Source organism: Chlorocebus sabaeus, chromosome 1 (genome assembly GCF_047675955.1).
Source record: "Chlorocebus sabaeus isolate Y175 chromosome 1, mChlSab1.0.hap1, whole genome shotgun sequence".
NCBI lineage: Eukaryota > Metazoa > Chordata > Mammalia > Primates > Cercopithecidae > Chlorocebus > Chlorocebus sabaeus.
Window position 1 is genome coordinate 16,748,259 of NC_132904.1, and position 14,465 is coordinate 16,762,723.

Below are 14,465 nucleotides of genomic sequence, written 5' to 3' on the forward strand. Positions count from 1 at the left end.
TGGTCATGCAGATGATTGGAAGAAAGTTTTCCAGGCTGAGAAAATAGCCTATGTAAAAGTTTTATAGCAAGAGTATACCTGGCCAGTAAGAGGAACAGAAAGGCTGTTTGTTGTAAGAGAGGTGTTCAGAGAAAGAATAGGGCAGCCAGAGTATAGCTGTCAGATAGTTAACAATTATAGTAGTTTTAGATTTTACCCTGGGTGATATAGAGAGCTATTGCAAAGTTTTGAGTAGAGGTGTGAAATGATGTGACTGACCTGTGAATTTAAAAGACACTACACCTCTGAGTGTAGTGTTGAGAATCAACATCCAGTTGAAATACTTAAAGTTTGTTCTATCTCATCATTGAAATCACAGTTTATAAATTCTCACAGAAAAGCCCCCATGTCCACCTAACTAGAATTATAACTAGTTGTGCAACACCACTTTGTTACAGTTTTCTGAGAATCAATTATCTGTATGATTTTATTTTCATTTCTATATGTCATCTCCTGAACTAAAATGTAAGCTCCAACACATGATGAAAACATATTTTCTTGTTTAACACTGTATACCCAGTTCCTGGAAGAGTATGTGAAACTTTTTACAAACTCAGCAAATATTCTTCAATGAATGAATGAACCTAGTAATTATTTCATATAATTGGCGATTGCCCATATATATTTTAATTTTAAAATAAACATTTTTATTTAAACATTGTGTTTTTTTTCAAATACTGTAACACATGTAGTCTCAGCTACTTGGGGGCTGACACAGGAGGATTGCTTGAGCTCGGGATGCTGAGGCTGAAGTGAGACCTGATTGTGCCACTGCACTCCAGCCTGGGAGACAAAGTGAGACCCTGTCTCCAAATGAAAAAAAATTTTATAAATGCCTCTGGCTCCTGTGTATCCAGTGGATTAGAGGGAATGAGGAGAGTAAAACCTTACTGGTCTTACATTAAAAATTTACTCTTAGCATGTAAGCTAGTGACCACCTAGGGTCCCCTGTTTCATCCACAGTTTTCTTACATTTTTTACCTTGATGTTCCTCAGGGTGTAGATCAGCAGACTTAACATGGGTGCAACAACAGTAAAGGAAAGAGCCACTTCCTTGTCTATGGGGTAAGTGACCACAGGCCTTGTGTACAAGAAAATACACACCACGAAGAACAAGATGACCGCCGTGAGGTGGGAGCCACAGGTGGAGAGGGCTTTGCATTGACCTATAGAGCTGCAAGACTTCAAGGAGCACAGGATGACCATGTAGGATGCAATTAGGATAAGGAAGATGGCCATACTCATCACCCCACTGTTGAGGAGGACTAAGAGACCTGGGATGTGGCATGCATGAATCCCCCCATCCAAGCTTCTACCACCAATAGCAGCACTCCCGTGAACTCATGACAGTTGTGTAGTGCAGGGGCTTACAGTCATAGACCATCACAGTGAGAAGGATGATCCCTACACCACCAAAGAAATATTCTGCAAAGAGCTGGGTCATGCAACCTTCAAGCGAAATGGTAGTGTTCTCAGATAAAGAGTCCACAGTCATCTTAGGGGCAATGACGGAAGAGTAGATGGCATCCATGACAGACAAGGAAGTAAGGAAAAAGTACATAGATGACCTCAGACTCTGACTTGCAGCCAGAGTCACCACAATGAATAGATTTCCCAACACTGTGGTCACACACATGGTGAGAAACAAAGCAGAGAATATTTTCCTTAGTTCTGGATTTTTTGTAATGCCCAAAAGAATGAATTCAGTCTCATTATTTGAAGTCCCCATTTAAGACGGGCTGATGAAAGCATATTGTTCTGAACTGAAAAATCTTCAAAATCAGTATTACTTTTAATTACTAATCAACAGGTATGTTGGGCATTTTTGACACTCTGTCTCACACCCTCTTAACCTACCTTTTTTCTTTAGTTGTTGCTACAGAAAACAGCTGCTAGGAATTAAAACCTTGCAGCAGCTTCATCCTACTGATCCCCACAAAGACGCCTCCTTTCACTGGTGGAACTCTCTTGCGTTCTGTTGTGCTGCTTGCTGCTGTGACACATAGGAGACACTGCCTCATCATTCTGGTGCACACATCTGAAAATATGAAGGGAATAACACGTTTGACCATCAGTAACTAGGAGCCAATTGATAAATGGTAATCACCTTAACACCATCTTGGGTTAACTTTCTTTCCTTCCCTGTTCACTCTCCCCAATACCTTCATTCTGTTTTCTGAAATAAACTACTTATATACAAGATGTTCTCTTAGCCTTTGCTTTTGGGTAACTCCAAGCTAGGATGCTGACATTCATTTCATTAACACACCCAAGAAAATGTCATATAAATTTTCACTTATTTATTCCATACATTTATTGAGCACCTAGAACATGCTAGCTGAGAGCTGGTTAAGTGTCTTGTAGGCTCTTGGTGACATTGATACTGTGTCATCAAATTCACAGCACAGTTCACATGCCAAAGATTATTCATGTATTAACAACTATACTTTTTTATCTACATGTCTTTTTTTCCAAATTTGAATTATTATAATTATTATTACATATTTCTGATATTCAGTTAGTCCCTACTATGTCTCAGTCAGTGGAATATCCTATGAGATACTCTTACATATTCGATACTGAGGCTTAGAGAGGTGAAAAAAAAGTGATGCAATTTCCCACAACTAGTAAACACTGAAGTAAACCTCAAATCCAGCTTTTCCTTACTCTAAAATTCATACTAACAATCCGTATTGCTTATTTTATAATATTGAATGCTGAAAATGGGATGAGATATTGTCCTTCATAATATAATTTCATTTTCATAACAATCCAGTAAGATAGATTTATGCTTCCTGGGATTATTTTATTCAACACTTCTGTAGTAAAATCCAATGATGATCCCATAATTAAGAGCATATTCTCATTATATATATGTATATTGGAATATGTATGTTCCAATCCTGAAAGTAGAAGGTACGGTGATTAACTGAGTTTTCAAGTATTCTAATCATTGTCCAGATATGCTTATTAAAGCAAATTTAATCTGAAGCCTCTTTCTGTGCTCCAAGAAGATTCAGATCTACAACTTAACTGACACCATCCCTGCACATGAGTCTAAATCAGTCTAAATCATTCTGTGGCTAATGTAAATCCATATCACTCCTCCTTCATTACTCACTTTCTCACTTCCAATTTTCCTTATGAAAGGCTGCTACCAGATAAAGGATTCTAAAGAATAATAAAAATATCAATTCAAAACTTGTATTTTGTATTCACTATGTATTGTCAATGAACTGCATCTGTTACATGCATAATTGCATTTATTTTTTGTATCATACAAGATGTGTACTATAAAAGATCACATCTTCAGGATGAGGAAACTGAGGCTTGGAGATGTTAAACATCTCATCTAAGATAAGTGGGAATTATGAATTTAGGTAATCTCATCTTGAAGCATAAGTTCTGAATCTTTATGCTGTATCTCTGAAGAAGTGAACAGCAGCCTCAGCTGGCTAAATGCAATTGCTAGCACAGCCAAATGACATGGTAAGGGAACTGATTCAGTAAGTAGCAAATTCATCTTTGTTAAAGACACTTAAATAGAGGCTGTGTGCCACTTGGTTAGAATGTATCAGAGACCATTGCTTTAAATGGAGATGTAAACTCTGTTCCCTAAGACTTTTCTAAACACCTAGAGGCCCACTCTTAGTATTCTACACTTTACTAAATAGACAGCTACCAAAAGGTTTTTTTGTAGATCAATAATAGGTACTAACCCCAGCCTCTCCCACCTGCAGCCCAAGAACTTCTAAAGTTCTTGAATAGTTCTAATGAAGTGGAGAGAACACAATCGGGGAAATCAGTGCAACTGGATTTCATTCTTTTGTTGTCCATCTAACTCCTAGAACATGTTATTACTCACTTCTCTGGGTCTCAATTTATTTCCTCATCTGCAGTGTGGGGTGGGTGTAGTAGATGAGTGGAATGCTAGGAATTCAAAGAAGCTGTCTCAGGGACTTTGTCCTTTCCAAACTCAGCAGCTTACCTCTTATCTGTATTAAGCATTTACACTTTCAAGTAAGATTTTCTTTGAGCAATCTCAAGACCTAAAATATTTTTAAATGGTGTACACTATACAATAATAATAATAATGCCCTTTTGCCTTAAAATCTATGAATCGGTCATATTTTATTTGACTACTAATATATATCTCCACTTCTCAGCCTGACATCCAAGCCTCTTTCCCATGGTAATCAACCTCTCTTTTTGTTGTCTTCCTCCACTGCAGTCAAACCCAACTCTTACTGCCAGCACCTCAGCCTGTCTTGCACAGTGGAAAAGTTCGTAGATCCAGAGGGATCAGACTTAGCTCTCTGGCCCAATCTGCCACTTACTGACAACAAAAACTTCAAACCTTGTGAAAATAAAACAATGCAATCGTAATTAAAGTCAATGTACAAAGCACTCACTATTTCAGGGTACTGTGCGAAGATTTTCATGATTTTTTCTTTTAATATCACAAAAGCCATATGAGATAGACACTACTGCTATCTTTACTTTCTGCTGCAGTGGATAGTTTTGGGTACCTAGTGAAACTGATTAAGCCTGTGGGTGAGTATGTCATCAAGTTCACAGCACAGGCCACTAACCTGTGTGCTCTACAATCTATCCAAGAATTTTGTGTCTTCCTCACAGCACTTTCACAAGAATTACAGGAAATAATAAGCATAAGAATGTTTGGAGAGCACTTTTCAGATAGTCATCATTATTATCTTCCATTCACATAAGCTCACGACCTCCTCCCGCCTCTGCCCTCTGTTAACAGAGGGCCCTCTATTACCCCTTCTCCTTAATGCCTCACTTCCTCCCCAGTGTCCGCCATCATCCTGGATATGTGTTACATGCACCTGTAGAGGTTGCATATTGACAATAATTCAATTGTCTTTTTTGTTAATGTTTTTAATGTCATGTTGACTTTATCTTCTTCTGGGCGTGCTTAAGGGTGTCTAATTTATTCTCTTTCCACCACATTTCTAATGCTGTGCTGTGTACATACTTAACATTTAATTAAATTAATTAAATCTATGCAATTGATTTCATCCAAGGAAAACCGTACTGAACCGTGGGGCCCAGGCAATGGCAGTGCCAGTCTCTGCCTCCAGGAGCGAAAGTGCTGTCGTCAGTGGTTAATTTTGATAGCTTGCCAAAAAGATTAAAGCAAAGCAAGCTACAAATTGTTGACAAAGTCTCTCCATTCTGAGATCTGAATTTGCATATACAAATAAAACAAGCAAATTAATAGACATCTTAAGCATAATATAATAGTGCATCTAATTAAGTGATTCAATTATTTTAACCGTTTCAAAATAGTAGCTCAAATTAATAGGAATATGTTTAATGCTCAAACAAAAATTTAAGGCCATCACCAAGGTTCATTTGGTGTCTGGTGTCATCTCTGTGACTCCCAAAAGCCAGTTACCTTATGATCCCGCTAGGTAGAAGGCAGAGATTATGCAAGAAAACGTTTTTAATATCATGTCAGAGGGACAGAAAGTCTGGCCCCATCCAGGACGTACTCACGTGAACTTTCTTGTACAGAAGAGCTAGGACCCATGACACAGTAGAGTGTCAAAGTAAGTCAGGACCCGGCCAAAAAATAAATCATCTCATCATTTAATGGAAAGTTGACAGGGCTAGAGTTTCTGGGGATTTTAGAGAAACATTTAAAATAGTTGTTCTAAGTGTCCAAGAACTTAAATGAAAAACAACTCTTGTGCTGGTTGGCAAAGAAGCTTACATTTTATCTAAATAGGAAAAGTTACCAACAAAGGTAGCCAGCTAAGCTGTCTACAAAATCATTCATGGGACTACACTTGCCATTTCGCTGCACTTTGAGCTCAATTTGTAAAGAGCTTCCAAGCCACATTTCAGAAGAAATATCATTAATAAGATGTCCATCTTTCGGTCCTAGGCCTGGGCTACAAGAGGGCAGAGTGCCACTTTGAAATAGCACAGAATTCCACAATGTGCAGACTTGCCTCATTCCAACCGCCTCCCTTTGAGGCTGTGTCTCTGTTGACTGAGAAGCTAATCACAGCACGTCACCCCTGCAGTGACTGGGTTTTTCCAAGGGGCAGAGCTTCACTGGAGCCAAGCCAAGCTGATGCTTCACAAGCACAAAACTAGATCATGGCATTCCCCATTCAATGATTTTCTCTTCAGCTACCCTCCGTCCTTCGTAACAGAATGGCCACACAATTATCCTTCTGCCTGACAGCATAGACGAAGAAACGCGAGTACTACTTCTCTGGGCCACCTAGCAAGTATCAGGACTTAATTTTTTAATACCTAGTCTGATTCTCTCATGTTTTCAGACTATTCTTGAAATTGTGTCACATCTAACTGCAGGATAGCTGCCATTCTTAAGAATTTAAAAATGAACCTCAGCCAGAAAAACAATATGGACTAAATTCCTTCTCACTCCATAACATTTAGTATTCTTAAATAATATGGCTTTAATTTTCAAAATATTTGGAGTTATAGCCTTCATTCTTTTTTTCTTTTCTGAGGCAGCATCCCACTCTGTACCCAGGCTGAAGTACAGTGGCAGGATCATGGCTCACTGCAGCCTCGACCTCCTGAAGCTCAAGCGATCCTCCTGCCTCAGCCTTCCAAGACGCTGGGACTACAGGCAGGCACCACCATGCCTAGCTAATTTTTGTGTTTTTAGCAGAGACAGGGTTTTGCCGTGTTGCCCAGGCTGGTCTCAAACTCTTGGGTTCAAGTGGTCTTCCCATCTTGGCCTCCCAAAGTGCTGGAATTACAGGTGTAAGCCCCACCGTGTCTGGCCTATAGCCTTCATTCTTTTTCTACCTTCAATAGTAATAAAATTATTATTCTACATTTGCAATATATTTCACAGGTTACAACCGGTTCACTAACATATTTGACTGAATACCCTAGAAGTATCCTGCGAAGGGAGAGTCCCTCAATTTAACTGGATCTGAGCTCACAGGTGATGGGTCAACCTCTGCACTTGAATTATCTTTTCCGTGCACCAAAGGTACTCTGTGTTCTTACCTAACCATGTAGACATGGATGAAAGTAACGATCTTCAACTTTTTTTTCTTCCTTATTTTCCTTCTGAGGAGGCTTTTTAGATGTTTTGTTCTCCTAATGACCCTGCCTCTGAAATTTAACACCACAGATATACTATCCACCAATTTACGTATTTTATTTTATCTGTATTAGTCCATTCTCACACCACTATAAAGAAATACCTGAGACTGGGTAATTTATAAAGAAAAAGAGACGTACTTGGCTCACGGTTCTGTAGGCTGTACAGGAAGCATAGCAGCTTCTGCCTGTGGTGGTGGGGACGGGGGTGGTGTCAGGAAGCTTCCAATCATGGCAGAAGGCAAAGTATGTAAAAAACCTAACAATACGTATGCTTCATAGTCGGCCTTAACAATAATAAGCTCACTCCCCTTACCTAAATAATGCCTAGCATTTTACTGAATTGAATGTTTAGATTAAACCATAGCATCCTTATACATCAGGTCCAAATATTATTTTTCTGCTTATTTTATAGGGGGAAATGTACATACTTACTTTTAGATCATTTTATTTTTAAGCACCAGAAATAATCAGATTGAAGTTGGTCCTCATGAGAGACTCTTGATGATGGGTGCAAAGGGATGTCTTAACACTCTTTAAAATTCTTTATAAACCGGCAGGACTTCATCCACTGAGAATGCCAGGTTTATTTACATTTCTTCTTTTGGTTTTACACCTTCCAAGTTTGTTGTGAACAATTTATAATTTGTGTCTCACTAATCTTCTCACCCCACCACTGAGCACTTGGTGTAGCTCCTAAGACACAATCATTGACCTTAGTTTCCATCCTCAAACCTTTCTTTTTGAGTTAGAATAGAAATAACATTTTCTCAACACTTTTCTTAACACTTTCTCAACTATCCCTATCCCTGGCTTACACTCAACCATGACCTAACAATCATGATACAAAGTGAACCACAAATTATTTCATCTAGATTCTGTTGAAATATTTAAATCTCACCAGTAATTGCAAATTTAATTATTTTTATTAGATTAAGTGCTTATTATATCATCTTTTGGGCCTACGTTTTGTGAGAAAAAATTCTATTTCTTATGAATTTGAAACTTTCATGCATAAGCTGAAACACACAGTCATCCCCCCACCCAAAATAACGGAAATTCCATATTCTGGCATTACCGTATGCTCAAATCATGGAAGAAATAGGTCAAGATGACCAGTGAGCTTGAGAAAGATAATATTTGTGAAAAGTAACTGTGTTACAGTCAGAGAAACTTTGATTCATGAAATGTTTTATAGTAACATAGAAGGGTCTGGTATTTTCCATTTGTATATAGGAACATTACTGCTGAAATATATTTCAGTAATAATATATATTACATGTTATAGAAGGCTACAACAAATTTGGCATCATCTTTCTTGAAGGACTAGTGAATCACTAAGATTACATATAAATTTCTTATCTATGGATATAAACTTACCATAAACAACTGTTTTATTTGAAGTAGGACTGAGATTTGAAAGACCTAGAGTCAAATTTTGTTGCTGAAACTCAGATGTGTGATCTGAGACAAGCAAATTTGTGTACCTATCCTAACTTTCATTTGTTTCTCTATAAAATGGGGGCAGTAATCTTGAAACTGGCAATTTAGTGTATGGTTTCAGTCACCTAACTGAAGTGAACGCGTCTGATAAATAATAAGACACTTATTTAATATAAATATATGTAGCATATCTAATGAGCAATAACTTTGGAAACTTAGCATATGCCTTTTTGAGATTAAATACAAGAATGTTTAATCTTGCTGCTTCAAATGGCTTCTCAAATCTTAGTGAAGAAAACAAAACAAAGTCCTTTATATTCAAGAAAAACTGTGAGCTATGAGGAGATTTAAGAAAATCAGAACAAACTAAGTGTAATCTCAGAATTTCCAGCTTATTTTTCATGACAAGGAACAAATTTTTAAGATAGGTTATTAATTATGGCTTTCTTTTTTGTGGGTATCTCTCTTTGCTTTCAGTAGATTCATGATTAGAGAGAGAGAAGAAAGGAGGAGGAAGGAAGGGAAGGGAAGAGAAGGGAAGGGAAGGGAAGAGAAGGAAAAGGAAGGGGAGAGGAGGGAAGGGGAGAGGAGGGGAGGGGAGAAGAGGGGAGGGGAGGGTAGAGGAGGGGAGGGGAGGGGAAGAGGGAGGGAGGAAAGAAAGAGAAGAAGGAAAGAAAGAGAAGAAGGAAGGAAGGAAGGAAAAAAAAGAAAGAAAGAAGGAAAGGAGAGAGAAGGAGAGAGAGAGAGAAAGGGAGGTAAGGAACAAATTAGCAATGGAAGAAAATCACCAGTGGTTCTTTTGCTCCTCAATTGTCACCCTCCATCTACTCATGTCTAAGGATTTCTAGCTTCTTTATTTTGCTTTACCAAGAGCCAACCAAAATTTTTAAAAGTTCTGAGATCAAGATTCTATGCAAAAGCCAATTTCACATATGTAACATATGTATGAAGCAAACATATGTTAGCAAAGTACAGTGAGACTCTAGAAAAAAAAATACTCATACTCCAAAATTATAAAGCTAGGGATTTACAGTTGTTCTTTCCATTGCATATCCAGAATCAATGCACAGGAACACAAAATGTTGGTAAAGTATGTTAAAGGCTATCAAGATAGCTAGCAAAAAGACCTAGCCAATATTAAGTGCTCAATAAATGTTAGTTTCTGGGGTTCTTTTTAAATTGTTTGCTTCTTTGTTTTGTTTTTGTCAATGATCTGTAAATTTGTGAATAGTCTCACACAATTTACCACAGATATAATCCTCCCTATTTATACATATCATCACCTTCTTGCCATTATGCACAGATTAAGTTACTCTCTTCAACAAGCTCCTCATGGCATTTTTTACCTCTGTGTTTCTCACGGTGTAAATTACAGGATTTAACATGGGAGTGAGGATTGCAAAGAATACAGTCACCAACTTGTCCACAGAGTAGGTGACCACAGGACGCATGTAAGTGAATATGCAAGGCACAAAAAAGAGTACAACGACAGTAAAGTGGGAACCACAGGTGGAGAGGGCTTTGCGCCATCCTTCAGAGCTATGGGATTTCAGGGAGCTCAGGATAACTATGTAGGAGATGAGGAGCCTGGAAAAGATGAGCAAGCACATGGCTCCACTGTTGGCTGCCACCATCATCCCAAGTCTGTAGGTGTCTCTGCAGGCAAGTTTCAACAATGGGAAGAGGTCACACATAAAGTGGTCAATGACATTGGGACCACAGAAGGGCAAGTTAGTCATGAAAAGAATCTGCACAGTGGCATGCAGGATGCCTCCAATCCAGGCTATCACCACCAGAAGGTGGCAGATCCCTTGTCGCATAATGGTTGTGTAGTGCAGGGGCTTGCAGATGGCCACATAGCAGTCATAGGCCATGACAATAAGGAGGATGATCTCTGAGCCTCCCAGCAAGTGTTCCACAAAGAGCTGAGTCAGGCAGCCAGCCAAGGAAATAGTTGTTCTCTGGTAGAGCAGGTCGGTGATCATTTTGGGGGTGGTGACAGAGGTGTAGGAGGCATCTATAAAGGATAAGTAAGTGAGAAAGAAGTACATGGGTGATGAAAGTGTGGGGCTGGAGGAGATGGTGATGACAATGAACAGGTTGGCGAGCACAGTAAATAGGAAAATAAATAAAAAGACAATAAAGAGTATTTTCTGCAAGTATGGATTCTGTGTGAGCCCCAAGAGAGTGAATTCAGTCACGTTGTTGGGAGGCTTGAGGTCATCCATTCAGAGAGTAATAGTTTCCAGGGGTCTGAATTACCTACATGAGATAAAGAAAGATTATCTATTAATCATTAAAGGATTACAGTCTGAATTTCACAGTATAAAGATAGGGTAGTTAACTGTGGAGCATGACTTTGGCTTCCCTCACCCCACTAATTATTTAAATTATTCATTTTCACTTCCTCCATAATGCTTTCAGTCTCTTCAGATCCCTAGTATTATCACCTGCAAAACATTTATAAGGCAACAGTTCCCATGTAATTTGCTGAGAACATACTTGACTACATACATGAGATCTGGATTCTTCCTCTTGTTCCAACTCCATGTGACTTTGCTAAGTTGTTCCAGTGTCCCATGCTTTTGAGCCATCCTCCACATCTGTGAGTTTACAAACTGTAGCTGTGAGATTGATTTTGTAAGCTATAAAGTGCTGCACACAGGTAAGGATTGTTCTCTCTTCCCGTAAATTTACATTTGAACCCACAGCTCTAACTGGGAGAAAGATGTGGTCAAGAAATATCCATCATAAGTAGGCAGATTAGGGAAACGTAAGTTGTCAGAGACGCACTCTCCCTAGCACCCACCATAATAAATATGCTATTCATGTTGCTTTCCTCACTGCACCTATGCAGTGGTTGACAAAGTATCTTCAGTGCCTGGCAACCACCAGGCAATGAATACATGCTTGGTGAATTCCCCTACATCTTCCCTTCCTACATCTCCATGTGTAAGGATGCATGTGTTTCTCTAGCCCATAAACCTAGAAATTTAAGTACTCTTATCCTCCCACTCTGTTTATTCATGCTCTCTACCTCAAGAGAACATAAACTTTTGAAAGGAAGATGCATTCCAGTTTAATAGTTTCTATCATATAATATACGGTGAGGATGGAAGTATCAATTGCCTGCAGGAAAGACTATGTACTGGGTAATTTGATTTTCGAGATAATTACGATGTTCTTTTTTTTTTTTTTTTGACAAAGTCTCGCTCTGTTGTCCAGGCTGGAGTGCAGTGGTACAATCTCGGCTCACTGCAACCTTCACCTCCCCAGTTCAAGCAATTCTCCTGCCTCAGACTCCCGAGTATCTGAGATTACAGGTGCACACCACAACTCCCAGCTAATTTTTTGTATTTTTAGTAGAGACGGGGTTTCACCATGTTGTCAAGGCTGGTCTTAAACTCCCGAACTCAGGTGATCCACTCACCTTGGCCTCGCAAAGTGTTAGGATTATAGATGTGAGCCACCGTGCCCGGTCATATTCTTTAATTAATATTTTTTATTCCTCAAAATTATGTTCCACATACAATTTAACACAGTCCCAACTCAGTAAATTTAAAACTTCAATAGACTGGTATGCATATATAAAGAAACTCTTGGAGAAGTTTTTCAGTCCATAATCTGTCAAAGCTAAAGAACCCGTTGTTTTCAAAGTTAAAAAATAGAAACTCAATGTACAGAACAGAAATAGACTGCTAGATAAGATAAATACTATACAGATATATACACACATACACAAACACAAACATATAAAATCTACTAGTTACTATAAGTAAGTATCTATGACTTACATATTCACACATTCAGCAAATACTTATTGGACACTCTACATATTCTTGTACTTTTGCCGGTATAAAATCATAAATATGTTCCTGACGGAGCCCTTTTGTCAGCTCTCCCTTGACAGTTTATTACCACATAACAACAATTCACCTACTCACAAGATGAATAATCCCTTCTACTACTTTATTTCTGCTGTTTACATTCTCATGCCTTTTCCTCCCACTCTTCCCTAATATCCATCGTACATCACTCTTGGTTTGAGAAAACTGCATCATTAATACAAAAGGAAAAATTATCCCAGTTTGGAGACATGCACTTTCCAAAAATATGAAAACAAGGCTGAGCATGGTGTCTCACGCCTGTAATCCCAACACTTTGAGAGGCTGAGGTGGGTGGCTCACGAGGTCAGGAGTTCAAGACCAGCCTGGCCAACATGGTGAAACCCTGTGTCTACCAAAAACACAAAAATTAGCTGGGATAGTGGCGGATGCCTGTAATCCCAGCTCCTTGGGAGACTGAGGCAGGAGAATCGCTTGAACCTGGGAGGCAGAGGTTGCAGTGATCCGAGATCGCTCCATTGCACTCTAGCCTGGGCAAGAGTGCGAGACTCCATCTCAAAAAAAAAAAAAAAAAAGAAAAGAAAAAAGAAAACATAAATATAACAAAATGTATTCTGTGAACTATATTTTTCTTTTGAAAAAATAAGTGGATAAAGGGGTTTATTTTTTAATTGTTCAGGACAAAACTCATGTACATATGTGAAAGCAAAGTGCAGCCGCTTCATCTTTTTCTCTTATTCTGAGGTCAAGTCCCAAGCAGATCTGAAAGAGTATGGTGTGTGTAAAGTAAGAGAAGACATAATAAACCTGATCTAAAAATAAATATGAATAAATTAAAGTCACCTTGTCTTCTTCCTTGGACTTCACCATATTTTTTCTAAGAATAAATCCTGAAACAAAATATTTTAAAAAGCGAAAAATCATTCAGTACTAATATGTTCTACAAAATTATTAAAAGCTGCAAAAAAATTAGGAACTCCATGGAATGTCTCACATTAGAGAAGTGGATAAGTAAGATATACTGAGCCTCTCAGAATAATGTGTAGTTTTTAACAATGTTCTTAAAATTTGTGTAATATCAAATGAAAATTTTTACGTTGTAACATTAAGTGGGGAAAATGTGGACACAAATTTGAATACATAATATGATTCTAATTAATTTAAACATATATCAATAGAAAAAAAAGACCTTAAAATATTTTTACTTCTAAAGTGGTGGGATTATAGTTGATTCTATCTTTCTTGATACTTTACATGCAGAGGAAGAGACTTAAACCTTAAATTGATGGGGAAGAAGGGTGATTTTTAAGGTCCATTTAATCCTGAGATTCTATATTTATACTATTTCTTAAAAAACAAATCTCACCTATTAACTTGTCTGGCATAGCTCCATGGCCAGAGCCTCAGGCAGCTGTTAGGTCATCAAGAAGTGAAGTTGTAAGATAAAAAATGCCAACTAGCTCAGCTCCAGTAGGTCTTTGTGGATTTATAAATGGCATCTTTGGATAGTACCTTCCTCTTGAGTCTTAGAAGTGCTACCACACATCCTCTTTACAGGCAAATTCTGCAAAGTTTCTTAGCTGTGGTTAATTAGACCTCACGGGTGTTTCACTATTATTAACAGACCTTGCCTACAGCCTAATTAGTTCACATTGCTTAACAGAACATGAGAGGAGAATGTTTGCAGCATTTATCTTTAATTGTAACTCCTTGCTTAGGTCTGCATGAATATTAATCACATTGTGTCAAAAAAAAAAAAAAAGGTTGACCACTTGTAAGTTTGGACATTTGATAATGTATCAAATAAACTTAGTAGGGAGTCTGGATATTTGGTATTGTATAAATTAAACATTTGGATGGGTAACTGACTTAAATTTTTCGTTATAATATTTCCTTATTAACCTATCTTTCATGGTTATCATAATTTTAATCTGTTTTCAGATGTAAATTAAGTGACAGTAATGACTGTTAATAGCGGCACTTCACATCAGTCATAGCTGACAGTACTTCAAAGTACTT

General features: G+C 38.1%; 1 protein-coding gene and 1 pseudogene across 1 annotated transcript; both read right to left on the bottom strand.

Annotated features, from left to right (window-relative positions):
- Positions 1 to 966: 966 nt before the first annotated feature.
- LOC119624195 (olfactory receptor 4C6-like) lies at positions 967 to 1,768 on the bottom strand (annotated as a pseudogene).
- An 8,137-nt stretch (positions 1,769 to 9,905) lies between these two features.
- On the bottom strand, positions 9,906 to 10,840 carry LOC103242058 (olfactory receptor 4C3D-like). The gene has a single exon (XM_037997621.2). The coding sequence runs from the start codon at positions 10,827 to 10,829 to the stop codon at positions 9,906 to 9,908; it is 924 nt and encodes a 307-aa protein (XP_037853549.2). The 5' UTR covers positions 10,830 to 10,840.
- Positions 10,841 to 14,465: the final 3,625 nt, after the last annotated feature.